This window comes from Pseudomyrmex gracilis, unplaced genomic scaffold, assembly GCF_002006095.1.
Source record: "Pseudomyrmex gracilis isolate BER0280 unplaced genomic scaffold, ASM200609v1 scaffold_603, whole genome shotgun sequence".
Classification (NCBI taxonomy): domain Eukaryota; kingdom Metazoa; phylum Arthropoda; class Insecta; order Hymenoptera; family Formicidae; genus Pseudomyrmex; species Pseudomyrmex gracilis.
This window is the reverse complement of record NW_018021187.1, coordinates 14561-42242: the sequence shown is the minus strand read 5'-3', so window position 1 is coordinate 42242 and position 27682 is coordinate 14561. Positions and strand designations below refer to the sequence as shown.

Sequence of the window (27682 nt, the reverse complement as noted above, 5' to 3'; positions counted from 1 at the left end):
TGAAATACAAGACAAGCCTTATGTCATCGATGATTTACTAATGATGGTGCAAGTACTACACGAATGTGCGCCGATGCCTTGTTCGGAGATGGTCAGCGTCATTACAACGTTAACGCGAGTGTACAACTTGATTGGAAATAGATTTGAAATACCAAAAGTGAGGGAAAGCGAAAAGCAGGGGAGAAATGTTTTATTATATTTTTCGTTCGGCAAAGTATAAAGCATTCTATCGAGTGAGATGCAATAAATAAGAAAAGATTAAGAAGTTTTTTTTTCGTAGTAGTTGTTTCTACAATGTGTGATTTTAACGTAAGAAGCTATCTTATGGAGATTCTTTGGAAGAGATTTATATTTTTCTGTTTAATATATATAAAAAAGTTCCGTGAAAAAGTATTTTTTGAGAAAATATATATAATATATCTACACTCACTCATTCACCAACACACACACACGCACACACACACACATATGTTTTACACATCTAAAAATGTTATATTTACTAAGTGTAATTTTTTAACAATGTACTGTGGTTTTAAAATATTGTATTTGTATTTAAAATATTCAAACGTCTAAGGACAATTATATAATACTATTTAATCTCTATAACGGTAAACTTTTTTATGTGTCATTTTCTGTAATTTTCCTTTATTTTATTTGTAATATTTTATTTGTATTTATAATGATTTACAAATAAAAAAAATATATAAAAAAACTATTAACTGCTGCAATTAACTAATAATGGTAGTCAAATTATTTAAAATAGTATATAGTTTGTATTACAAGACTTGTGATTCAATTGTAAGTTATATATAAGCTGGTAATATTTCATTCTCACCAACCAAACGATAATGGGAAAAAAAGTTATTACAACAGCCAGCTGATAAGTTGTCCTTAAATCAGGAGTTAAAACTTTTCTCGGAGATGTTTTTTTTCTGTGTCTACGTACAAAATGCATCACTCTACACCTGGATACACCGCACTATGCCGTTTGAAATAATGTTCCAATGCATTTGCTGTTGTGACATCTGATTAAATTTGATGTCATGATAAATATTGGTCGAAAGATAATAAAATACGATAAAATAATTTTAATACGATAACAATCGTATTAAAAAATACCGCAAAAAATAAATATTTGATATTGTGGAAACATATTGAAAGACGTTGTCTTGAGATTCTCCAACATGTGAAATCCATCTTCTTTTGCAAGAAAATCGTTTAAGAGAACAGTGTAGGTGGCATTCTTTTGAAGCTCTCTTGCTGTATGTCGGTACTAATAAGCGGCGCATCGAACTTGAAGGGAAACTACTCTCAAGCTTGGTGGTTGACTTATGTTATACGCCTGCAATAAAAGTTCGGTTTTAATAAAACGATATAAAAAACATGCAAAGTTAAGATGAAGCAGTTAAAAATATCAGTTTCGAGTAAGCAACGGCGGAGTTGAAAAATCATGTAAAAAATTATAAATACTTATTCTTGTACTAATTATATAATAATTATTACACATAACAAATCGTTGTATACATTGAATAAATTTGTATTTACTTAAACAAAACATTACGCACCCTGTTAATTATTAATTGTCATGTGATTATTCTTGGAGAAGAAACAAGGTGCCTAATTTTTTGTTTAACTGAATACAAATTTATTCGATTGTTTGCAAATTTACTTGAAGTCCCGAGTATTGCAAGTAAGCGCCAAACAAATTTCCGGTGGAAATTGTGTTGTTGAGATTATGTACACTTCATTCTAACATCGACAGAACCTGCTTTCCTGTCATAGAGGTCTTACCGACGATATTTCCGAAATACAAAACGCTTATGATATCACCTCGTATCACCTGTAAGCGATATGATTATGACAAAATTTACTTGAAGAAGTGAACTTTCAAGTCACATACGGCATACCCAAAATTGCCGTACAATCTCTCGTAGGCAGGTAGAAGGAGTACAACTGAGTCAAAAAGTCCTGGACCATTTTTTTCTATTATTTATAAATAATGGATGCGTAAAGTTTTGTTTAAGTGAATACAAATTTATTTATAATAAAGAAGGAATTATTGAGTAAATCAGGCCAATCAGCGCCGACCTGTAGCCAGGCGCACGTCAGTGAGCCTGGTGTGTGTGAGCGCTTCGTGCGGCTTACTGACGTGCGCCTGACTAAAGGTCGGCGCTGTGATTGACCTGATTTACTCAACAATTACTCCTTTATTATAAGTAATAGAAAAAACTGGTTCAGAATTTTTTGACTCAGTTTTACTTCTACGTGCTTACGAGAGATTGTACGGCGATTCTAAGACACCCTGTATATTACTTATTCCTCATCGTGTTTCTCGCTCTTGTAATGGGCAATCTGAAGCTGTCGCTGTTCTGTACCGCAATGGCAACATCTGTCAACCCGTTCTCGCTCAAATTTTCCACGACGTGCTACAAGCAAAAAATACACACGGTATCAGTACATCATCATTTCCGTTTAAGAATACAAATATGTATTGCACTACTGACAAACCATAATAAGAAAATGTTTTCTCAAAGTGAGACATATATACATTTCGCCGACTGAGAAAATCTTACATAATCAATTAGAGCATTACAGATCAAATTTCCCATATTGCATTTACGCCGTCTGCAATTCTTGCTATGTCCGTCAGAAAAACACTAGCGTCTTTCCACTCATTTTGTGTTCCAGATCGTCAATGAGTTTTCTCATGGAGCGTATCATTTCCCGAACATCTTCCGCCTGTGCAAAAAATAACAAACGTAATATAATTAGTATAAATTATATTAATATAAAATATAATATTATTACAATATTATAATTATACCAATATAAATATTGATATCCTGATAGGAAAACATTTACAAAATTATGTGACGAAATCTTGCACGAAAATTGTAATTTGCAATTATACAGATATATTTTAGGAAATAGATGTAAAAACATTGACTTTTTATAAAATATTTGTAGTTGTTTACAAAATTATTTTCCAAATACTATTTCGGCAAAACTGTAACGATATGGTGAATCATCTTAGCAGCATATTTGCAAAATTAATTTCAAAAAGAAATTGTCCAATAATTGAGAAAAAAATTTCAGCTATGTGATGTTTAACCTTTAAATGGTACACTTCACTTGAGCACCTACTAATGGTACTCTGGTGCGAATTGAGATTTGACAATTTTAATTGTAAATATATTCTGAGGATTAAAACAGAAATCTTTATAACTTCACTTTTCTGGGGTAAAATTGTCTCACAAATCCGGTGGTATTATTTAAATTTAATGAAAACATTATTTTGCAATTAAAAATTTGTAGTAAAACAACTATTTCTGCGTAAATGCCAGCAGTTTGAAAATTTTCGTGGTGCGATATCACACACTAGTAGGTTAAAATACACTTAAGGGTTAAAATATGTAGAACTATAATTGTATATGAAGAAATCAACTTAATTCATGTATATACTTAAAGAAATGCATACCGACTCTTCCGCAATTTTTGACAAATATTATTTACAAAATTTTATTTCGGCAAAACTGTTGCGTTATGGCGAATCATCTTAATGAAATTATTCAAAATCGCCGTTATTCATGATGCCATTTTTGTGCAATATTTTCAAAATGTGCTTATTAGGGTATAATTATAATACTTCCATTGATATACATAAAAAAGAAGAAAATATATAAAAGAAGATAATATATATATATATATATAATGTACGTAATTGTTGATTAACAATTATGTATCTCCATCACACTAGAATCGACAAGAATCGGATTTCTCTTATTGTTAGTATTATTGGTAGAATGCACTTGACTTATGTGTTTTTTTTTTTTCCATGTATGCATGAGATGCAGAGAAACTTTCGTTGCTTGAGTGCAACATAAAAACTTAAAACTTTGCCCACATTGTCACTTATTTCCCGCGTTTAGCAGAACAGATGCCGAGTTGTTATCTTGTCATTACTCAACATTGATTTGTTTGTTCTAAAAAAAGAGCCAATCACGTTCGACTGTTACAAAGCAGTTTGTACTGCTGAACGCGGCCAACCAGTGCACACAATTGCACAAGCATTAAATTTTTCATGTTGCCCTGAACCAACGTTCGTAGTGCATTGATGAAGACCTGAATTTATAATCAAAACAAAAAAATATAATAATGATTTTTTTCTTGTAAATAAACATACGTAATTACTCGTAATGTAAGTAATATGTTGCGTATCGCACTTTAGGAGTTATATAAAGAAAAACTACAAATTTCACATATAACTGTTCATATACTTGTGGTTCGTTTACACGGCAAACACGAGTATGCCACGTATTTGTGACAAAAAGAAACGTTTCCCTTTGCATTACTCGCAACTTTAAACAGAATCAGTCACTTTTAGCGCACCGTTACGATCGTAGGTAGATATTGTGCTAAAGGTTTTCAAGTAGTTAAAACTATAGTACCACTCTCAAACTTTTACATTTAACGTATACATTTTTAGATGATTCCGTCTTGTGAACATATTTTACGTATAACTATTTCGACATATAGTAAAAGTATTTATTAACTACAAATTCACGTTAAAACACTTCATGTACATAGATATATGCGTATCAAAAGTGTCTGTAATGAACGACATTTGAACACGTTACGACGCTTCACTTAGCATATAACCATAAATTATAATTAAATTGTTGAGGCGCAAATATAAGGTATAAGATATGTTTTATTTCTACTTTCTTTATTTAATTTTATACTTTATACTAAACATTCCCGATTAGAAAAAACTTTACCTCAAGTGTTTTCTTTTTTTATGACGGCACTTTATTGGTGACCGTTTTTGAAATCGCAAACAACGTCAAGAACAAAAGGCGTTAATACAACTTTGTATTTTGTGTTATATATTTATCACACTATGGGGACATATCATTTCTTTATGTAAGAAACAATATTTGTAATATTGTTTCGCTCTCCTTACGCTGAATGCACGCTGATTAGCGGATCTTTATTAATTCATATCTCGTTAATTATTGCGAATCTTCCAAAGAGATATAGAACTTTTTGTCTTAGAATACCCACTTTGTTTTGCCTACGAGCGATAAGACGGCAATTGCGGGACACCTTGTATATATAAAAAAATTTGTATACATAAATTAAGACTTTTATAATATTTATACTTTTGTTTAATAGATGGTTAATCGAACCGACACTACCGGAAGCATACAACATGATATTCAATAGCATCGGTAAAAATCTGAATAAAAATTGATACTAAAATAGATTTATATATTTATGTTTATTATTACTTTTCTGTTTATTGTGTTATTTTTCTTATGTAGTCTTCACTGCTACCTTATTACAAAGTCCTGTGTACGACCAAAATCACATTGCGTGAGTATTATGTGTATCATTTCTCGCAAAAAAACGTTACAAAAAAAACTTTTCACACAAAACCTTTTAACCTCATTTACGTAATAGATTAATGAAGTACGGAAAGCTAGGATCTATTATTGGACATGAAATTAATCACGCCTATGATAAAGACAGTAAGTAATTTCTCCTGTTACTAAGTCGAGAAAAAAAATCTTATTACACTAACGTTGAGTGCAGGTTATAACATAGACAAACATGGGAATGTCGTGCAACCGTGGACACAAAATTCTATTGAAGAGTATAAACATATAATGCAATGTTTTATTGAACAATATAACAAGTATCTGGTTCCAGGATTGGAACGTGAGAATATTCAAGTGAGTAAATTTAAAAAAAAGCATACAAATGTAAACCAAATTTTACTTTATTTTTTAGTTATTTAGAAGAATCTCGATGTTTTAATTAGTCTATAATTGCATAATTTCCATGGTTTTTTGAGTAAATACTTGGTTTTTTTTTTTAGGTGAACGGGCAACGGACGCTCGGAGAGAACATGGCGGATGCTGCTGGAATTGTTGCTGCATATTACGCGTACAAGAACAGAAAAGCAAGATTGAATGAAACAGAGTGGCGGCTGCAAGGACTGGAAGATTATAGCGAAGATCAGATCTTCTTCTTGGCGTATGCTCAAGTAAATATCTATTAAAGAATGTACAATGAGATGTATGGACACTACGGTCAATGAACAGGCGGTGAAAATATATGGACTATATATATGGAAGTTATTAATATCATCTCTTCTTTTAGTTATTCTGCGAAAGTGCTTTGCCAGAAACAATACAAAGTATTGATTATACTTCTGACGTCCATCCTGCGAGCGAAATTAAGATTCGCGGCAGCCTTTCGAATTCTCGTGAATTCTCCGAGAGTTATAATTGCTCTGTGGGAACTCCAATGAATCCGGAGAAGAAATGTGATCTTTGGTTCTAAACTGAAGAGACGTAAATGCCACATGCTTACAAATTTGTGAACGCGATATTTTTTTTGTATAGCAAACATTTTAGAATATTTCCAATTATAATATTTTATAATATTTACAATATTTACAATTATATTTCTAGATATACACACTGACTTCTGCAAAAAATTAGCAAGTACGGTATAGTAACAATTTTATTGAAGTGCTAAAAAATGTATAATTATAAACGCATAATTCTAGACACATTTAGTATAAGTTTAGACTAAGAGTAAGTGTATAGTGTTTAGATAAGTTACGATCTCTCTATTAAAAAATAAGAAAACAAAATCTACGAAACGGTTTCTTGATGGACTATGATGAAAAAACTAGTTGGAATTTTCCAGATGTCAGTATGATATCTATGCATACGAAACATAAGTGAATATTTATTTGAAAAAAGTTATATGTATACTACATATGTACACTATATGCTTGGGAAGTAAAATCATATGCGATAACATATACTCTAATTTTCTTTCTGCATGTATAAAACGTTTCACGATGGTCCACACATTTAATTAAAAATAATTAAATTTTATAAGAATCACGAATGAATTAAATTCGTTTTTAATTAAATTTTGTTTTCCGTATAAAACAAATATTTGAACTTGCTTGCGCTTGAGGTTTGTTGAAATAAAATTTACGGTTTTTTTTACATTTAGAAGTCAAAAACAAACATTGCAATCTTTTACGAATAATCCAAATATACATTCCAATAAATCACTCAGAGAATAATAATGTATTATGTATACGTAGGTATGTGTACTGTAGAAGTTTAAGTTTTTATTGTTCTTATGCATGTATACAACAAATGTATAGAAACAAAAACAAACGGAACATTTTCAAAACTGATTAAAGATTATTGTCTAAAAAACTACGTTCTTTGCTATTTGTATTATATTTCACAAAAACTAAATTTCTAACATAGGTTTTGAACATCGTTATAGGATTGCGTTATGGGAGTGCGTTTGCTCGACGGATAAATGATTATATTCGTCGATCCTGTGCGCTAAGAGGTAACTCGCGGTGGAAGTAGAAATTAGTGTGTAATCCACGCGCGACTGCCGACTTCAAGTTTGCATCACTTTATCTATGTTTATATTTATTAAAATCTTACCGTTTACAAAAAATTTTTTCTTTATAAAAACTCTTGGTTACAAACTATTATATACACAAAGCATTTTTGCTCTAAAAATGTAACAAATTATAGTTTTTCAACATTGACTCTTATTTAAAAAGCAGTATAGTAATTTCTTATTACAATTATTTTCAAAATTATAGTTTAAATATTTGATTCACATGACGATTAGAACATTGACGACTTTACATTTTACGTTAGATATGACATTATGTAATTCACATTAATTACATACACATTTTTGTAAAACTGTATTAATTAATATCCTTTGTAACTAGTTGTAATATAGATTTTGTTATTTCTGTTTCAAACGTTCACAATACTCGGGTTGCGCCACGTTTAAACGCTCTTATATACAAACAGAACGCGTTACTCTTATGGAAAAGCTTCATAATTGATTGGCAATCGAGTTGCTTCTAGCCGTGCATAATGCGTTCTACCTGTTATGATGGGTGTAGCGCGTTAAAGCAAGCATTAAAAAGCGTCGTAAGTATCTATGTAACATATTTTGTCATACATATGACTGTTTCATATAGATTATTGATAAATGTTTCTTTTTCATATATTTCATAGTTTTATATACTTACATATTATGTGTTTTTCTATAACGTGTGCTGTATATATTCATTTTTGAGCAATTGGTTAAACTTAAATTTATACTTATTCGCAGTTATGTAAGATGAAATATAGTGTATTATAAGCATTCATTTTACCAAATATTTAATTTACTTTTATGATCATTTTGCAACTTATTAAATGTATTAAAATCTGTAATTTTTACATTTCAAACATAACTAATAATTACTTTTTTGAGCCATAAAATAAATTAAATCTTGGTTTACAAAAATAACTTTAGTTTTAAAAGCAATACATAGATTTCATTTTCTATTTAAATTAAAAAGCAACTGTCTATACAAAACACTTCGTAAAATTTATTGTCACTTGATTAATAATTTAGGAGATAATAAGGTACATCGCGAATGTTCATTCTCATATCATTTATAAACGTACGACGATTCTCAACTTTCTTCATAATGATTTCGTGTATAACTAATATTGGCTAAAAAAATTTGAATTATAAATACGATAACATCTTGTATACTTTTGGAGAAGTAATAAGTTAATAATGGTAAAGAATATATTTTTATCAAAAAACCAAAAATTACTACAAAAGAAAACAAAATAAAACCATGTAAGTACGTGTAAACCATTAAAAAATGTGATTTAAACACGTAACAAGTATTGAACACATATAACAATTTTTATTTTAGAAACTTAATTTTGTAAAATAATTTTTAACTTTTATTTAAAAACTATATTCTATTTATAAAACCTCCTCTCACCGTTTCTAGATTATATCTGTTGATAAAATTTGTAACCATCACTAGTACAGTCTTCGTAATCTAAAATCACCATGGAATAATAATATTGAATATAATACTTCTAAATCACTCACTATTATATATGTGATTTTTTTACTATGCTAAACTACATTTATATAACTTACTAATATACTTTCATTACATACATACATTAAGTTACGTAATCGAATAAAAAAAAAGATTGTTTTACAGTTATAGCTGTATTAAACGGTTAAGTTCACATAACGTACCGTTTCAGAATCTTCATCTGAATATATGTGGTTAATACTAAAATTCACAACTGCAAGTAGGCCAACCGGTCTTTTAAATGAAACACATATAACAGATAATTAATATAAAATCTTTCTTAGTATTTACATTATACTCTTGTAAGATATAAAAAACTACTGTATATAAATTGAATAAACATAATATACATATACAGATATAAACTACATACAAGATGTATAGTGTAAATTATACATATTGTACATACAGTAATAAGACAATACAAACATTAACAGGTTTATTTAGAAAACTTTGTTTACCTTAGGAATTTATTTTGTATTTGACTTATTATAATATCCAGTGAAGAAAACTTTTTTACATGCCTTGCAACAATATCAAAAAGAAGGTTAACAAAATCCCTTTCTTCTCCTAAATGATGTTCTTGTGCATAACGCACTTCTAATTTAAAATTGTGTCCACGACAAAATAAAAGCTGAAAAAATTGGTTGTGCTTTTCTTGTGACAAATAAATGTTTCGTATTGTATGCAACAACATGTAATCATTTATAATTCCTAATGTCACACCTTGGCAATATATCCATTTCTGCCAACTTAACAACAATCTGTAAATATTCACAAAACTATATTTATAATTTTACTTAGCCACTTATCATTCGGACGAGTTTACTTTTCTCATGATATCGTAATGATATGTCATTACTTATGCCACATATGCTATTACGTTTTTTATAATCGTAGAAGTAAGACACTTTTTGAGGTCATGTCTATTTAACTTTATATATAAATATATGTGTAATTGAACTGTACAAATCTATGTACGGTTTGTAAAAAATTTTACATTTTTTTAGAAAATATGTCACTCGCGAATGTTTAATATTTTTGCAAATATCATACTACTATATCAAGACTCATGTTGTCAGATATATAATATTATGTATAATATATCAGTAGAGAGAAAAGTGTTATACAAACGTCAGTTGGTACTAAAGAAATAGAAAAACGTACTTGTTTTGTGCAGGATTTTGTAAATGCCACTCTAATATATCAGTAAGGTGTTTATTGCACTTTGAACTACCAAGAATACATGTCCATTTTAAAGCTTCGTGATATAATTGAGTATCAATGCTATTCTCGGAAACATTTTTATGTGATGTATCTTCAAGAAATTTGTTGAATATTTCTATCGCTTTATTCTATAAAAAACAGTGTAAAGTGTGTTACTATATGTATTTTGATTAATCTGTATCTTTAAGAGTAGTCAAATAGTTTTGTTTAAGAAACACTTTCTATGAATAATTTATTGTATAAAGTGAAACATTGTATATATTCCACTATTAAAAATAAATATACGTATATAGATGCAAATGTGTTCCGTTATTTTGTTTTAAAAAGTCATGGATATACAATTTTATAGAGTTGTTTTCGGTTGTCACTTTTCGAAAAACAAACGATAAAGAAACATAACGTAAAAAATGTATAGTATAAAAATTTTTTACTGACTATTTCTTTATTTTAATTTCAATTTTTTATTTTTTTTACAGTTTTTCTTTAGTATTTTATTGTAGTAATATTTACCTTGATTTTTCCGCTTTCTGGGAACGGAAAAATCTTTGATATGTATTGAAGAGCATTAAATATTGGATACCATGTTATGTACGCATTTTCCACGTAAAGTATATTGCTAGCAAGATTGAAAAACATGTCTATATTACTCATTCCTACAACAGGATGTTCGTTGTACTTTGTATTTTGCATTAAAAAATAAAAGGCATCGTCGAGAATTTGGGCTAACGTGACGTCAGATACTTCATATATATCCCAATTTTGTGGCTTTCCATTTTTCAGAAGGAAACCAAACTTTTCCCAAAATTTATAATCATAGTTAACGCGATATCCTACAACAAACAAATGTTTAGAGAAAAGTAATACAAAAAACATAGAAAAAGACAAAGAAACAAAGACAGAGAAAGAGAAATAACCAAAGAAAAAAAGCGAGAAAAACAGAAAAGAATAAAAGAATAAACCTTATATTATAAAGAGCAGAGTAAATGTAATACGGTGGTACAAAGTTTGAATATACAATAACAAATACATAGGAATCTACGATAATAACTTGATTGTATTACCATTTTGCTCTGTGATCACGATAAAATCATCTTCCTCAATATTCGAAACAACGATATCTTTTCTTTCTTGGTCNAGGTACGAGTAATGGTGTGTAATAGACTTATTTTTTGATATTGTTACATAAATTATAGGTATCCACCACTTGTGTTCACACAATTCTTTTTGATTCACTGCGATACAATCTATAACTTTTATTGTGAGAGACTGTGCGTCATTGTTTCGTGTTACTTGTACTACAGGATAACCATGTTGTGTTATCCANGACGTTATCACATTTTTTATATTTATAGTCTCTAAACGAATATTTTTATGTATGGCCGGCACAACACGTACATTTTCCCATAGAATATCAAGAATGGACTGTTCATTAAATGTATCACGTGATGTATTCTTACTAATAACAACAAAAAGCATAACACAAAATACATTAAGTGTATGTTTTACCTTTTATAGAAAAATATGCGATACTGTTTTCACGTTACGTATAATGCAACTCATAGTTTACTATACATTTTGTAAGTACTTTAATAATTATTACTTACGTGATAGAATACAATTTTATCGCTTCCTCAAAAATAGAGTTGTATAGAACATTTTTCTTATAAAAGAAATTATTGATCATAGAGAATATACTAAATGCTACAACATAATTTTAATTAATCGAAAGGTATCAAACAATTATCACAAAAGTATGTATATCATATGTATATCCACTTTCATGTTTTTTACATGCAGACAATGATAGGTGTATGTTCTTGTATAGTTTGATAAAATATTCACGAACATTATTTTACATAATTTCATTTTTTGTATTTTTTTGTATTTTTTTTCTTCATAAATTTCGAATATATAGAATGAGATTTTATATCGTTCTGCAGTTTCGTAAGCACTGACTTAAGCAATTAAAAGTTTTAAATTCTTAGTTTTCTTACATTTTTCTTTCCACATGGCACTAAGTGTTACGTTTTGAAAAAATAGATTTTCTTGTATAGGCACACTAGATTCAATATATGCTTGTGTATATTCAAAAACTACTCGTCGTGTCTGGATCGCAATCGACTTCAGTAAAGTTTCATTGTAAATCTATTAACACGGTTTGTATGATTACACATATATCTACTTTAATTTTGTTATTTAGTTTTAAATACAAATATATAGTGTTAAGCTATCCGATTGTTAGTAATTTCAAGAAATAGAAAAAGTTTTCACATATGCAAATTATTAGTAGTAATATCACTAGAAACTTTCTGAAAATATTACAAAAACCAATTGAATATAAAATGGGATACTAAACTCTTTTAACATAGTTTTTGAGATGACTACTCAATATATATATTTTTATCTATCATATCGTTTCGCATATATGTTAGCGGCAAAACCCGAAATCCCCTCATTTTTAGAATTGACTAGTCAATATCCGAAGTAACCAAGCGTTTTGGGCAAAATCAAAAACAGTTCTTTTTTTCGGGTTTTGACACTGTTGTGATTTTAGTCAATTTCAGAAGTAACCAACACGGCTGGTCAAAATTGAAATCTAAAGAATCAAACCTTGAGCTGCGTACCGTTTCGCGCATTTATTTGTACTATACATTACATGTACTATTGATAAACGCGCTTATATGAAACGGAACGCAGGATGTCGGATGTCCGAGATGGGCACAAAATAAATCGGAAAATGTGTCAATCAGACTCAATAGGATAGACTAGTATTAAAACAAGACTAATTCTTTCATGTTCTCTTTATTGATGTTGTAAACGTGTAAACAAAGGGGCTGCGCTTCCTTTGCACCCTCCCTAAAATCTAACCTGACCCTAATCCAAAACTTTTCTTTCTCCACTCTCCCTCGCAAAATTTTCACTCATTTTTATTGATATTTTAGTAACACAAGTTAGGGTTAGGTTAGATTTTAAGGAGGGGGTGCAGGAAGGGGCGCAGCCCCCTCTGCCTACACGTTTACAACACCAACAAAAAGAACATAAAACAATTAGTCTTGTTTTAATACTGGTCTATCCGATCGAGTCTGATTGACACATCTTCCGATTTATTTTGTACCCATCTGGGATTGACTAGTCAAAGTTCGAAGTGATAANACAAAGTTTTCATAGAGTTTTCAATTTTGACCAGCCGTGTTAATTACTTCTAAAATTGACTAAAATCACAACAGTCAAAACCCGAAAAAAAGAACTGTTTTTGACTTTGCTCAAAACGCTTGGTTACTTCGGATATTGACTAGTCAATTCTAAAATAGACGGGATTTCGGGGTTTGACGCTAACGTATCTACTTACATATACATGTGTATATGTAGAATTAAATTGTGTATAATGTTACGTCTTTTAATAGAAATACAAAAAATATAATTTTTTAAGTATTAATGTTACAGTATTATGCATATATATATAGTTTTAAAATGTTTTAATACTATATATACGTATAACATAATATCTTAGTGTAATATCTATCATCAAAATTCCATTAAATGCAAGACTTACTTGATCGACTAAATAAACTCCGTAAACTGTCAAAAAACCTTCAAGGAACCAAGGATCAGATTGTTTCAATGTAACTAACCATTCACTGAATATTTCTTGTAGCACACTGCGTACAACCAAACATGTTACTTTCATTTGTTTTATAATTGAATCTACTTCTCNATTGTATGCAATATTAGCGTCTCTAAAAATAATATTGTTCTTACATCAATTTTGTCGTTTTTATNATATGTATGATTGTTTTAAGCTAATTTTACCTGAACAGTACAAGTCCAGTAGTTACCATAGTTTCGTAATTGTTGGAGTTTATTGGAAGTACTACATACTGCACGTATGAGGATGACGTGTTATTTTTTATATTGTGGTTAATAACATTATTTATAAGAAACACTGCGAATAAAATGTCGTTTTTCACTTGCAATCTGCCGTAAGTAATAAGATGTGTATCTAACCAAACTTTATTGATACATTCGGATGGTACGACTGCTNTTGCTACCAAATGAGTGGATAATTTAGGTGTAGTATGGAATAAAGTATAAAGTTGATCATTTTGCGCTATTTGATCACCACGCATATGTGATAGAACTGTTTGAGCGTAATCATGTTTTATTTGAAGAGTAAATTTGGCTTCGGTTGCGGGATTTTTCCAATATGGAAATATCCATTCAGCAGGAGTACGTGGCAAAATCAAATATCTAAATAATGAAAAAACGTTGATTGTCTAAGAGTACATTGTTTCTTACCTAACAAAGTTTTATACATCTTATTTTCTCTACAAAAATAAAAGAACTACTTGCTGCAATAGCGGTTACTTACTTTACTTTATTGATTTGATTTACATATAAGAAGATCGTTGCAACTTTCTCTAAAATGCAATTATATCTCGCAGTTATCCAATATATTCCAGGTCGTATATCTCTTTTTCGTTGTTTTATTTTAAAATCGTCTACATATTGGTCCTTGAGAACGATGTCAATGAATCCTTCTTTCGTAGAAAATGGCTCGTATAACCAATGCGAATAATTATGCCGAGGAATGTTAGTAGTGATGTTAAAATCGTATGTAACATGACAATATTCTTTGACATACAGTCGTATTGTTTGTTCTGTACATGAAATATTGAGTTTGATACGAGAATTGACGTTGAGTGAATTAGTTTGTACTTCCTCAGAAATATTTAAAAAATATTCTATCGGTTGTATACACTGCGGTTCTTGAGATAAATTTTCATCAGTTGAAGTAGCAATTCCGGTTAGAAATATTAAACACATAGTTCCATAGAACGTAAGCATCTGTGTACTGTGAATCTATATAATTTATTTTGTTATAAACAAGAAGTGATTTTCGCGCGCAAATAAACAACAACACATGATTCCGATGTATACACAATAAATATTACTTGTTTTTAAATATACTCGTCAAAAACAATTGTGTATGACCGTTAAAAGATATGTTTATCACTAAGTTGATACGTCTTTATGTTTATCACATACGCACACACATACATTCACGTAAGTTGTCATGATTGCGCTGTTTTTCTCACTTTGACTTGTAGAAAGACGATTGAAGATTAAATTTGCCTACATTTTACAAGCGCGTTTCAATTATATAGTATGTCACACATTGTAAGTTACGGCAAAGTAAAAACGATATTTTTAGATCGTAGTAATATTTATGTAATATTTGTATATAGAGTATATTACCGAGTAGTACGATTTGTACATTAAGTGATAAACTAAAGTAGATATAAATTTTTTAAATATAAAGAAGAAAATCGGATTCCAAATTGTTTTAGCGTGTGATGAGAAATAAAAATTATAGTTTACAACAAATATAAATATTCAACACATACGAGCCTTCCATAACTTACCATATTTAAGATAATATTTCTATCTCTTACAATTATAAACGCCACTTTATACGTGTTATCGCCATATAAGTTGAAAAACGTATTGCCAACAAATATCTGCAATCTTGCTTGTTCGAAAGGTGGTCTATGACTACAAGTCAGTCGTTTCCGTGAAATAATAAACACATATTATGATGTAAACGTCTGTAGTGAGGGAAACGACCTTACTTAGGTTGTAGTATACGTACGTGTGTATAGAATTCTGAGTTTCAAAATATGTATTTTCACTGTTTAGGAAACATTTATGAAAAAAATGGTTTATCCAGAAAATGGTTTAATATACACACACCAGGCGCGCGGCTCACTGACGTGCGTTTGGCTAAAGATCTGCGCTGATTGGCCTGCTTTACTCAATAAGTACTCCTTTATTATAAATGATAGAAAAAAATAGTTCAGGACTTTTCGACTCAGTTTTACTTCTTCTACCTGCCTACGAGAGATTGTACGCCAATTCTGGGACACCCTGTATATATATAAAGATACATGCATATTTCCGCACAAACATCCTGCAATCGGCTCGTAAAACTCTATATATATATTTCGGTGAAATTTTCGTAAAGCCTTAAAATGTCCTTGTAAATTTAATATTTTATTTTATGGTTTTGAACAAGCAACGCTTAGTTTTGGTTATTCTTAGACACGCACGTTATTTGCAACTTGTTCAATACGCATTTGTGCGCGGTATAAATTGCATCTATTCTCTCTATTGCAGAGTTTTGAAAACGCAAAAAAACATAAAATGGCAAATTAAACTGTACATGTCAACTTATCTTCTTATAGAACTTAAATGTCTCCTCTATATAAGATGCAAACAAGCATCCTATATAGAACAAAACATATCAAATTCTATTACATAAAGTAGAATTACATTATCATTTATCTGTTTTTCCATACATAAAAAAAAATATTACCTGCAATTAAGTAATAATGGTAGTCAAATTACTTAAAATAGTATATAGTCTTTATTACTTGTGATTCAATTATAAGTTACTGTGGTTCAATTATTAAGCTGATAAAATGTTTCTATTCTATTCTCACTAACCAAACGATAATGGGAAAAAAAATTATTACAACAACCGCTGATAAGTTGTCTTTAAATTAGGAAAGCTAAAACTTTTCTCGGAGATGTTTTTCTTTCTGTGTCTATGTACGAAATGCATCACTTTACACTTGGATACACCTACCTATGCCGTTTGAAATAATGTTCCAATGCATCTGCTGTTGTGACACCTGTTTAAATTTGATGTGATACTAACTATTGGTCAAAAAATAATAAAATGCAATAACATAAGACACTCGTATTAGAAAATAATATATATACCGCGAAACATAAATATTTGATAGTATGGAATATATCAAAAACCGTTGTCTTGAGGTTCTCCAACATGTAAAAACCCTCTTCTCCTTTTGTAAGGAAATTGTTTCAGAAATTAGTGAAAGTTGCATTTTTTTGAAGATCGCTGTATGTCGGTACTCGACAAACGGCGCATCGAACTAGAACGGAAACTACTCTCGAGTTTGGTGATTGACTTATGTTATAAGTCACCTCCAAAACAAAGTTCGTTTTCAATAAAACGGTATAAAACCCATGCAAAGGTAAGATGTAGTAATTAAAAATATTAGTTTCGAGTAAGCAGCGGCAAAGTTGAAAAATCATGTGAAAAACTTATTATTATACTAATTATATAATAATTATTACACATAACAAATTGTTGTATACATCGAATAAATTTGTATTCACTTATTTTTTGTATTCAAAAAAAACATTACGCACCCTGTTACTTATTAATTATTATATGATTATTCTTGGAGAAAAAACAAGGTGCCTAAGTTTTTGTTTACCTGAATACAAAGTTATTCGATCTATTGTTTACAAATTTACTTGAAGTCCCGAGTATTGCAAGTAAGCGCCAAACAAATTTCCTGTGGAAATTGTATTGTTGAGATTATGAATACTTTATTCTAACATCGAGAGGACCTGCTTTCCTGTCATAGAGGTCTTAAGGACGACATTTGCGAAAAACAATACGCTTATGATATCACCTCGAATCACCTGTAAGCGATATGATTATGACAAGATTGTGCTTGGAGACTTGAACTTTTAATCTATATATGTATAGTACTTATACCTTATCATGATTTTCGCTTTTGTAATGGACAATCTGCCGCTGTACTGTACCGTAATTGCAACATCTGTCCACTCATTTTCGCTCAAATTTTTTATGACGTGCTACAAGCAAACAACACACACAGTATCAATACACCATCATTTTTTTCTAAGAATACAAATATGTATTGCAATACTGACAAAACATAATAAGAAACTGTTTTCTCACAGTGAGTTATATATACATTTCGTCGACTGAGAAAATCTTACATAATCAATTAGAGCATCACAGATCAAATTTCCCATATTGCAGTTGCGCCGTTTGCAATTCTTGCTCTCTCCGTCAAGAAACATTCGCGTCTTTTTACCCATTTTGTGTTTCAGATCGCCAATGAGTTTTCTCATGGAGCGTATTATTTTCCGAACATCTTCCGTTTGCGCAAAAAATAACAAACGTGATATACTTAGTATGCTTATATTAATATAAACTATAATATTATTACAATTATATGAATATTGGTATATTCTTAATATTTCCATTTGTATACATAGAAGAGAAAAAATATATAATGTACACAATTGTTGATTAAAAAGTATGTATCTTCATCACACTGGAGTCGACAAGAATCGAATTCCTCTCACTATGCGTGATTTCTCTTATTGTTAGTACTAATCGTAAATTGCACTTGACTTATGTGTTTTCTTTTCTACATGTATGCATGTGATACAGAAGAACTTTTGTTACTTGAGTGAAAACTAGAAAATAGAAACTTCGCACACACATTGTCACTTATTTCCCTCGTTTAGCAGAACAGAGGCCGAGTTGTTATCTTGTCATTACTCAACGTTGATTTGTTTGTTCAAGAAAACGAGCCAATCACGTTCGATTGTTACAAATCACCTACTGCTGAACGCGGTCAACCAGTGCAGACAATGTGCGTAAGCATTTAAGTTTTCATGTTGCTCTGAACCAACGTTTGTAATGCATTCATGAAAACCTAAATTTATACTTAAGACAAAAAGATATATAATCGATTTGATTTCTTATAAAAATAACCTTACGTATTTACTCGTAATGTAAGTAACTCGTTGCGTATTGCAATTTAGGAGTTATATAAAGAAAAACTACGAATTTCAAATGTAACTGTTCGTATACTTGTGGTTCGTTCACACGGCAAACACGAGTATGCCACGTGTTTGTGACATAAACATAAAGAGACGTATCCCTTTGCATTGTTCGCAACTTTAAACAGAATCAGTCAGTTTCAGCGCATCGTTACGATCGTAGGTAGGTACTGTGCTAAAAATTTTCAAGTAGTTAGAACTATAGTACCACTCTCAAACTTTTACATTTAACGTATACATTTTTAAATGATTCCGTCTCAAACATATTTTACGTATAACTATTTTGAAATATAGTAAAAGTATTTATTAACTACAAATTCACGTTAAAACACTTTATGTAGATATATGCGTATCAAAAGTGTCTGTAATGAACGACATTTGAACACGTTACGACGCTTCACTTGGCATATAACCATGAATTATAATTAAACTGTTGAGGCGCAAATATATGGTATACGATATGTTTTATTTCTACTTTCTATATTTAATTTTATACTTTATACTGAACATTCCCGATTAGAAAAAAATTTAACTCAAGTGTTTTCTTTTTTGTATGACGGCACTTCATTGGTGACCGTTTTTGAAATCGCAAACACAGTCGATAACAAAAGGTGCCAATACAACTTTGTATTTTGTGTTACATATTTATCACACTATGGGGACATATCATTTCTTTATGTAAGAAACAATATTTGTAATGTTAACATTATATTTACTGTAATAAGTTTTATTCGTTTATCATTTATGTCTACAAATTTTAATTATATATTTCTCTTTCCGTATTTGACACATTTTTGCAGAGTTTTTTTGACAGCTGTAACATATGCGCACGATACGTACGATTTTTCTGATACCAGTAGCATACGCGCACGTTTCGATTCGACAATGAACAGGCAATATATGTTATGCGCCACCAATAAATGTAAAAACGCAGGCACGTGTAGAAACTATATATTACAGTTACATCTATAACATTTTGGTTTTAATTGTATACCATTTAAAGTAATGTTTATTTCTATAGCTTCAGAAATTATATCTACTTTTGATCGTTCGGTCGATCCGTGTGACAATTTTTACAAATTTGCTTGTGGCGGATGGTTACAAAGTAACCACTCATATACATCATTTGCAGTAATTAACTTTCTCACAGTGCTCATAGAAAAATCAGAAAATCAGCTTCGAGGTAAAGTTTTAGTAAAGGTTTCAATTTTTTGATGTTCTACATTTGTGTATGTTCACAAACAAAAGTATATACAACAAAAGTATAAACTTATGTCTAAGTACTATTAAATCGGTTTAAATGGGTTGGATATATTTATTTATAATTGATAGAAACTTGACAGCAATATTGTTTTATTTATTCAAGATTGTTGGTCAAAATTATTTACAATTACTAAATAACAAAAAAATGTAATTTACAAAAGCTACGTCTGTTATTATATTATTAGAACATAGTATATAAACGTTATTTGAGTACTATCACGCAACATCAAGAGAAAATATACATTCCATAATATTCTAAAGAAACACAGGAAAGTTATAAACTCTCTCAATAGCACATGAAACTGTAAACATAAATATTCTATTGCTGCGTGTTGTGTACGTTGTGCGCAGCAAACTGAAATACTTCAAATTTCAAAACTGGTCTGTCTCATTAGAGACATCTACAAACGGATTTTTGTATGCGCGTCAAGTTCTTGAAATAATCAAGTATACTGAAACCAACAGTCATGAAGTTTTCCAAATTTTAAAAACGTTGTATAACTGCAAACAGTATAAAATGCAATGTGCGCAGTCTGATAGTATTCTTACATTTTATATGAATCTAGTTATCTTAATATTGGTTATTTCTTATGTAAATATGATTAACTGTAAAAAAACTAAAAATTTAAGAAATACGGATTGTGCAATATGTGATACATTACACGACTGTGTGTATATGTGACATTCTGTCGAATTTTCGTTGTCTACAGAAATTTTAAACGCATCGTCTAAACCGAGCGATACTATGTCTTTCATAAAAGCGAAGCGTGTATTCGCGCAGTGCATGGATAAAGGTACGTCACACTACAATACTAAAAATATAATTATTACGACGTATGCTTTCAATTTAACTACTCAATATAATAATTACAACGTATAAAATAATAAAAAACGATTATTACTTTTTGGATGTTAGAAACTAGTAAAGCATTTGGTATGAGTAACTTGAACGCCATTGTAAATCGCTACGGCGGATGGCCAATAGTTATGTCCCGTAACGAATGGAATGAAAGAAATTTGACTTGGCAAAATGTTACTACCAATTTGCATAACAATAAATTATTAGGCGTCGGCCTGTATGATATAGAAGTATCTCAAGATTTAAAACTGCCCAACAGTAACGCTATCTATGTAAGTACATTTCATTTTTATAAAATACATTAACATATATGATAGATATTACACTACATTGTATTTATTTTATTTGACCAAAAAAGTACTAAAAAGAACAAACACAATTATTTGTTTGCAAATAACGATGCATACATATTAAAGATAACACCGTTCAGAAACAATTTTCAAAATGATAAGTACATATGATTTTAGATTTTTGGACCTGCTCTTCCTTTTTCTCGAGACGAAATGATATCCATAAACAATACTAAATGGCGGAAAGAAAAGTATAAATCTACCATCGTAACCGTTGCGCAAAATCTTATAACAGAAAATGGCGGAACAAGTAACATGATTAAACTTAATCAAGATGCACTTGACATCGTACATTTTGAAGCGGAACTAGCTAACGTTAGTATGAACAATCACGATATTAATAGTAAACAATACATTTACTTATTGTTATGTATTAAATTCATAATATTTTAAATAACATTTTACATCATGAAATAACTTCGTGTTTTATGTCACTATATACATATATATATATATATATATATATATGTGTGTATGTATGTGCGTGTGTGTATATTATACCATATATATGAATATATATATATATATTTGTTTTATACTGTAAGTTCTTTGATCACATTATTCAAGAGCCGATTGCATCAAATGACTAGTTTTCTTGTACTATACTGCTTACAGTTGACGAGCACTGTAGACAGGATAACTAATACATTTATTGCGCTAACAATCCAACAATTGCAAGAAAAGTACGACAAGCAAAATCCCGGAATAATAGAGAAGGTGCGATAAAATACTATATTTCTTATATTTTTCAGTACATATTTTTTATTCATGAATAATTTTTTCATTACAGATTGACTGGCGCTCAGCCATTCAGGATTTATTTGCATCAAAAAAAATCGCGATAGATCCATCTGAAAAACTTTTTGTTGCAGCGTATGAATATCTTATCAATTTAGTACCGTTGTTAGAACGTACACCGTCACGTACTATTGGTAAAATTTCTTTAATAGTGTAGTTCAAAACATAGTGATACAGCGTAAAATACTAAGAAAAGTATGTTATAAACTCAACGATGTTGAACTCTAATTACAGTTAATTTCATGATATGGAGTTTAATCAGAAAGTTAACTGATTACATCAAACCACAGAAATTTAGTGGCTTTGCTCGCGTCATAATAGGTGCAGACAATACCCAGCTAGAAGAAGATGATACAAACTGGATGCCATGCATTAACTCGCTCAACTTAGATCATGCTATTTCGCATGAATATGTCAAGAAATACATATCGCTTGATACCATACAAGACGTAAGTTTGTTACATTTTAAATAGATACGTACAATAAACTGAAATTAATATATACATACAATAAAAGCAAATACAATACATACACGTAAAATATACTTACTTTATACTCAAAACCAAAATTCTTGTAGATCACAGAAATAGATACAGATATTACAAGCGTCCTTCATCAACAAATAAGAAACGCCACATGGATGGATGAGCCTACAAAAGAAGCGGCTGTCGAGAAACTTACGTATATGAAACACGAATTTTTTTGGCCTGATTGGTACAGCGACGAAGCTATTGACAGATATTACGAAGACGTAAGTGCATCTTCTAGCAAAAAATATTTCACAGAAATAAACCCTGTTTACTATAATATGGTTTTTCTTTTTTGCAAAGTAAGAGATGCTCAATAATAGTTTACATCCGTACTATTATATATTTATTTATTTGTTTATTTACTTATGTATTTTATCGTGCTTTTATAAAAGCAGTGATTTTATGTATTTTAGTTGAATATCAGTACGGAATATCTCGACAACATTATAAATATATGGAATTTTGAAACGAAGAAAATGATAAACTCGTTAAGGACACCCGTAGACAAGACAAAGTATAAACTTTATGCAATCGTGTTTGTTGTTATGTACTGCGAAGTACACATGCTATATATATAAGTAAATTTGTATACATAACTTAAGACTTTTATAATATTTATATTTTTGTTTAATAGATGGTTAAACCAACCGACACAACCGCGAGCCGCCTACATTATGGTATCCAATAGACTCGGTAAAAACTCTGATTAATAATGTACACTAAAATAGATTTATGGTTATGTTTATTATTACCTTCCCGTTTATTTTGTTTTTTTCTTTTTACGTAGTTCTCACTGCTGCTTTCTTACAAAGTCCTGCATATGACCAAAATCGCATTGCGTGAGTATTATGTGTATCATTTTTTGCAAACAAACGTTACAAAAAACCTATTCTCAAAAACTTTTAATCTCATTTACGTAATAGATTAATAAATTACGGAAAGCTAGGATGTGTCATTGGACATGAAATTAATCACGCCTTTGATGACGACGGTAAGTAATTTTTCCTGGTATTGTGTCGAGAAAAAGAATCTTATTACACTAATGTTGAGTACAGGTCGTAACTTCGACAAAAATGGAAACATCATGCAAACATGGACACAAAAGTCTATCGATGAGTATGAAAATATAACGCAATGTTTCATTGACCACTATAACAAGTATCTGATTCCAGGATTGGAAAGTGAGAATATTCAAGTGAGTAAAGTTAAAAAAAAGCATACAAATGCTGCCAAACTTTTAATTTATTTTTGAGTTATTTAGAAGAATTTTGTTTCTCGACGTTTAACTTTATCTATAATTGTTCCATAGTGTTTTAAGTAATATATATATTTAATTGGTTGTTTTTAGGTGAACGGGACACAAACGCTCAAAGAGAACACGGCGGATGCTGCTGGAATTGTTGCTGCATATTACGCGTACAAGAACAGAAAAGCAAGATTGAATGAAACAGAATGGCGGCTGCAAGGACTGGAAGATTACAGCGAAGATCAGATTTTCTTCTTGACGTATGCTCAAGTAAATATCTATTAAAGAATGTACATTGAGATGTATGGTAAAAATACGTGGGCTATGGAAGATATTATAATATCATTTCTTCTTTTTAGTTTTTTTGTGAAAGTGCTCTGCCAGAAGTGACACAAAATATCACTTCTGACGTCCATTCTGCGATGGAAATTAGGATTCGCGGCAGCCTTTCAAATTCTCATGAATTCTCCCAGAGTTATAATTGCTCTGTGGGAACTCCAATGAATCCGGAAAAGAAATGTGCCCTTTGGTTCTAAACTGAAGAGACGTAAATGGAACTTGCTTATAAATTGTTAACGCGATATTTTTTTTGTATAACAAACATTTTAGAATATTTACAATCGTTATATTTCTAGATATACACACTGACTTCTGCAAAAAAATTAGCAATTTCGGTATAATTACGATATTCTTGAAGAGAAAAGAATTGTATCTTTCTAACCGTTAAATTTTAGACACGTTTAGTATAAGTTCAGATTAAATGTAAGTGTATATTGTTTAAATAATTTACAATCTCTCAAAAAATAAGAAAACAAAAATTACGAAACGGTAGATTTCTTTATGTACTTTGGTAAAAATACTATTTGTACTTTTACAGATGTCAGTATGATATCTATATCTCATACGAAACATAAATGAATATTTATATGAAAAACGTTATATGTAACTATTCGTTGAAAGAAAATTTACGGTTTTCTTTACACTTAGAAGTCAAAACCAAACATTACATTCTTTTACGAATAACCCAAATATACATTTCAATAAATTATTCAGAGAATAATATCGTATTACGTATAAGTATGTGTCCTGTAGACGGTTTAGGTTTTATTGTTCTTATGCATGAATACACCAAATGTATAGAAACAAAAATAAACGAAACATTTTCAAAAGTGATTAAAGATTATTGTCTAAAAAATAAGGCGTTCGTTGCTTTTTGAATTATTATTCACAAAAAATAAATTTCTACCGTAGGTTTTGCACATTGCGATGCGATAGCAGTGCATTTGGTTGACGTATAAAAGATTAGAAACATACATTGCGATTGATATATCCACACAAAAACAAAACTCCATATGTCTACATAATTGCATGTAACGCTTTATATGTTCGACAAAACACGTAAGAACGTGACGATTCTTTTATTTTCCCGATGAAAGTGAAAAACTTTACACGAGATAGGCAGATCTTCTCTGTCTGCTGCAGCGGTATAAATTGCATCTATTCTCTCTATTGCAGTTTTAAAAGCGCAAAGAAACATAAAATGGCAAATTAAACTGTACATGTCAATTTATTTTCTTATAGAACTTAAGTGTCTTATCTATATGTGATGCAAACAAGCATCATATATCGTATATAAACCAAACATATCAAATTCTATCACATTAAAGTAGAATTACATTATCATTTATCTGTTTTTACTTACATAAAAAAAAATATTAACTGCAATCAAGTAATAATGATAGTCAAATTACTTAAAATAGTATATAGTCTTTATTACTTGTGATTCAATTATAAGCTAATAATATGTTTCTATTCTAATTTCACTAACCAATCGATACTTAGAAAAAGAATTATTACAACAGCCGCCGATAAGTTGTCTTTAAATTAGGAGAGTTAAAACTTTTCTCGGAGATGTTTTTTTTTCTGTGTCTATGTACGAAATGCATCACTTTACACTTGGATACACCTACCTATGCCGTTTGAAATAATGTTCTAATGCATTTGCTGTTGTGACATCTGTTTAAATTTGATGTGATGATAACTATTGGTCGAAAGATAATAACATGCAATAACATAAGACACTCGTATTAGAAAATAATATTTATACCGCAAAACATAAATATTTGATATTATGGAATATAACAAAAAACGATGTCTTACGGTTCTCCAACATGTGAAAACCCTCTTTTCCTTTTGTAAACAAATCGTTTCAAAAAACAGTGTAGGTTGTATTCTTTTGAAGATCGCTGTATGTCGGTACTCGACAAACGGCGCATCACACTAGAACGGAAACTACTCTCGAGGTTGGTGATTGACTTATGTTATAGGTCACCTGCAAAACAAAGTTCGTTTTTAATAAAACGGTATAAAAACCATGCAAAGGTAAGATGTAGTAATTAAAAATATTAGTTTCACGTAAGCAGCGGTGGAGTTGAAAAATCATGTCAAAAACTTATTATTATACTAATTATATAATAATTATTACACATAACAAATCGTTCTACACATCAAATAAATTTGTCTTAACTTAAACAAAACATTACGCACCTTGTTAAGTATTACTTGTCATATGATTATTCTTGGAGAATATCAAGATGCTTAAGTTTTTGTTTAACTGAATACAAATTTATTCGATTTACTGTTTACAAATTTACTTGAAATCCCGAGTATTGCAAGTAAACGCCAAACAAATTTCCTGTGAAAATTGTGTTGTTAAGAATATGAACACTTTATTCTAACATCGAGGTAACCTGCTTTCCTGTCATAGAAGTCTTACCGACAACATTTGCGAAAAACAAAACGCTTATGATATCACCTCGGATCACCTGTAAGCGATATGATTATGACAAGATTGTGCTTGGAGACGTAAACTTTTAATTTATATATGTATAGTACTTATACCTTATCGTGTTTCTCGCTTTTGTAATGAACAATCTGCCGCTGTAATGTACCGCGATGGCACCATCTGTTTACTCATTCTCGCTCAAAAATTTCATGACGTGCTACAAGCAAATAATACACACGTATCAATACACCATCATTTTCTTCTAAGAATACAAATATGTATTGCAATACTGACAAAACATACTAAGAAACTGTTTTCTCACTGTGAGATATATACGTTTAATATATACGTTTAATATATACGTTTCGCCGATTGAGAAAATCTTACATAATCAATTAAAGCATCGCAGATCAAATTTCCCATATTGCATTTGCGCCGTTTGCAATTTTTGCTATCTCCGTCAAGAGACACTTGCGTCTTTCCGACCATTTTGTGTTACAGATCGCCAATGAGTTTTCTCATGGAGCGTATGATTTTCCAAACAACTTCCGGTTGCGCAAAAAACAACAAACGTGATATACTTAGTATAATTATACCAATTAGTGATAAATTGAGATTACTTTCAGACTCTATTCAGATATTATTAGTTTAGTATATATATATTAGTATAAAATATAATATTATTACACTTACATGAATATTGGTATATTTTTGCTATTTCTATTTGTATACATAGAAGAGAAAAAATATATAATATACAAACTTGTTGATTAAAAATTATGTATTTTCATATCACACTTGAGTCGACAAGAAACGAATTCTTCTCACTATGCGTGATTTCTCTTATTGTTAGTACTATTGGTAGAATGCACTTGACTTATGTGTTCTCTTTTCTACATGTATGCATGTAATACAGAAGAACTTTCGTTGCTTGAGTGAAAACAAAAAATTGAAACTTTGCACACATT

The 27682-nt window shown here is 30.1% G+C and overlaps 4 protein-coding genes and 1 long non-coding RNA gene across 5 annotated transcripts in view; 3 read left to right on the top strand and 2 right to left on the bottom strand.

Moving 5' to 3' along the window:
- Positions 1 to 310, top strand: part of LOC109861162 (SET and MYND domain-containing protein 4-like) — an 8650-nt gene extending 8340 nt beyond the window's left edge. The window contains exon 6 of the mRNA XM_020440691.1: positions 47 to 310. Within this exon, the coding sequence (XP_020296280.1) occupies positions 47 to 220 (174 nt within the window). The 3' untranslated portion in view covers positions 221 to 310. The remainder of the gene's footprint in view (positions 1 to 46) is intronic.
- A 5366-nt stretch (positions 311 to 5676) lies between these two features.
- Positions 5677 to 6253, top strand: LOC109861164. Its single transcript, XR_002250929.1, has 3 exons — positions 5677 to 5735; positions 5882 to 6049; positions 6166 to 6253. It is a non-coding gene; the product is annotated as an uncharacterized LOC109861164 (long non-coding RNA).
- A 2100-nt stretch (positions 6254 to 8353) lies between these two features.
- LOC109861155 (aminopeptidase N-like) lies at positions 8354 to 15691 on the bottom strand. Its single transcript, XM_020440681.1, has 13 exons — positions 15613 to 15691; positions 14559 to 15049; positions 14000 to 14437; positions 13743 to 13926; positions 12184 to 12334; positions 11794 to 11890; positions 11251 to 11645; positions 10700 to 11019; positions 10130 to 10317; positions 9424 to 9726; positions 9127 to 9196; positions 8858 to 8917; positions 8354 to 8574 (listed from the first exon to the last, which is right to left on the bottom strand). Exons 1-13 carry the CDS (start codon positions 15613 to 15615, stop codon positions 8461 to 8463), a joined length of 2814 nt encoding a protein of 937 aa, XP_020296270.1. The 5' UTR covers positions 15616 to 15691; the 3' UTR covers positions 8354 to 8460.
- Positions 15692 to 17507: 1816 nt separating this feature from the next.
- On the bottom strand, positions 17508 to 18180 carry LOC109861163 (5'-nucleotidase-like). Its single transcript, XM_020440693.1, has 3 exons — positions 18029 to 18180; positions 17781 to 17881; positions 17508 to 17704 (listed from the first exon to the last, which is right to left on the bottom strand). The coding sequence occupies exons 1-3, from the start codon at positions 18161 to 18163 to the stop codon at positions 17701 to 17703; spliced, it is 240 nt and encodes a 79-aa protein (XP_020296282.1). The 5' UTR covers positions 18164 to 18180; the 3' UTR covers positions 17508 to 17700.
- Positions 18181 to 19037: 857 nt separating this feature from the next.
- On the top strand, positions 19038 to 25964 carry LOC109861160 (membrane metallo-endopeptidase-like 1). The gene is made up of 17 exons (XM_020440689.1): positions 19038 to 19046; positions 19684 to 19817; positions 19905 to 20066; positions 20857 to 20940; positions 21063 to 21277; positions 21473 to 21670; positions 21971 to 22072; positions 22146 to 22287; positions 22388 to 22602; positions 22731 to 22904; positions 23097 to 23197; positions 23318 to 23376; positions 23471 to 23522; positions 23607 to 23674; positions 23739 to 23878; positions 24032 to 24199; positions 24289 to 25964. Exons 2-17 carry the CDS (start codon positions 19769 to 19771, stop codon positions 24463 to 24465), a joined length of 2106 nt encoding a protein of 701 aa, XP_020296278.1. The 5' UTR covers positions 19038 to 19046; positions 19684 to 19768; the 3' UTR covers positions 24466 to 25964.
- The last annotated feature ends 1718 nt before the right edge of the window (positions 25965 to 27682 follow it).

Bases quoted from the DNA above. Each gene is read 5' to 3' on its own strand.
- LOC109861160 (XM_020440689.1), top strand. From the start codon at position 19,769: ATGAACAGGCAATATATGTTATGCGCCACCAATAAATGTAAAAACGCA. The intron at 21,671-21,970 runs GTTAGTATGAAC...TACTGCTTACAG, and splicing joins TTGAAGCGGAACTAGCTAAC to TTGACGAGCACTGTAGACAG. The intron at 23,198-23,317 runs GTATAAACTTTA...TTTGTTTAATAG, and splicing joins ACACCCGTAGACAAGACAAA to ATGGTTAAACCAACCGACAC.
- LOC109861163 (XM_020440693.1), bottom strand. From the start codon at position 18,163: ATGAGAAAACTCATTGGCGATCTGAAACACAAAATGGGTAAAAAGACG. The intron at 17,882-18,028 runs GTAAGATTTTCT...GTTTGCTTGTAG, and splicing joins GTGATGCTCTAATTGATTAT to CACGTCATAAAAAATTTGAG.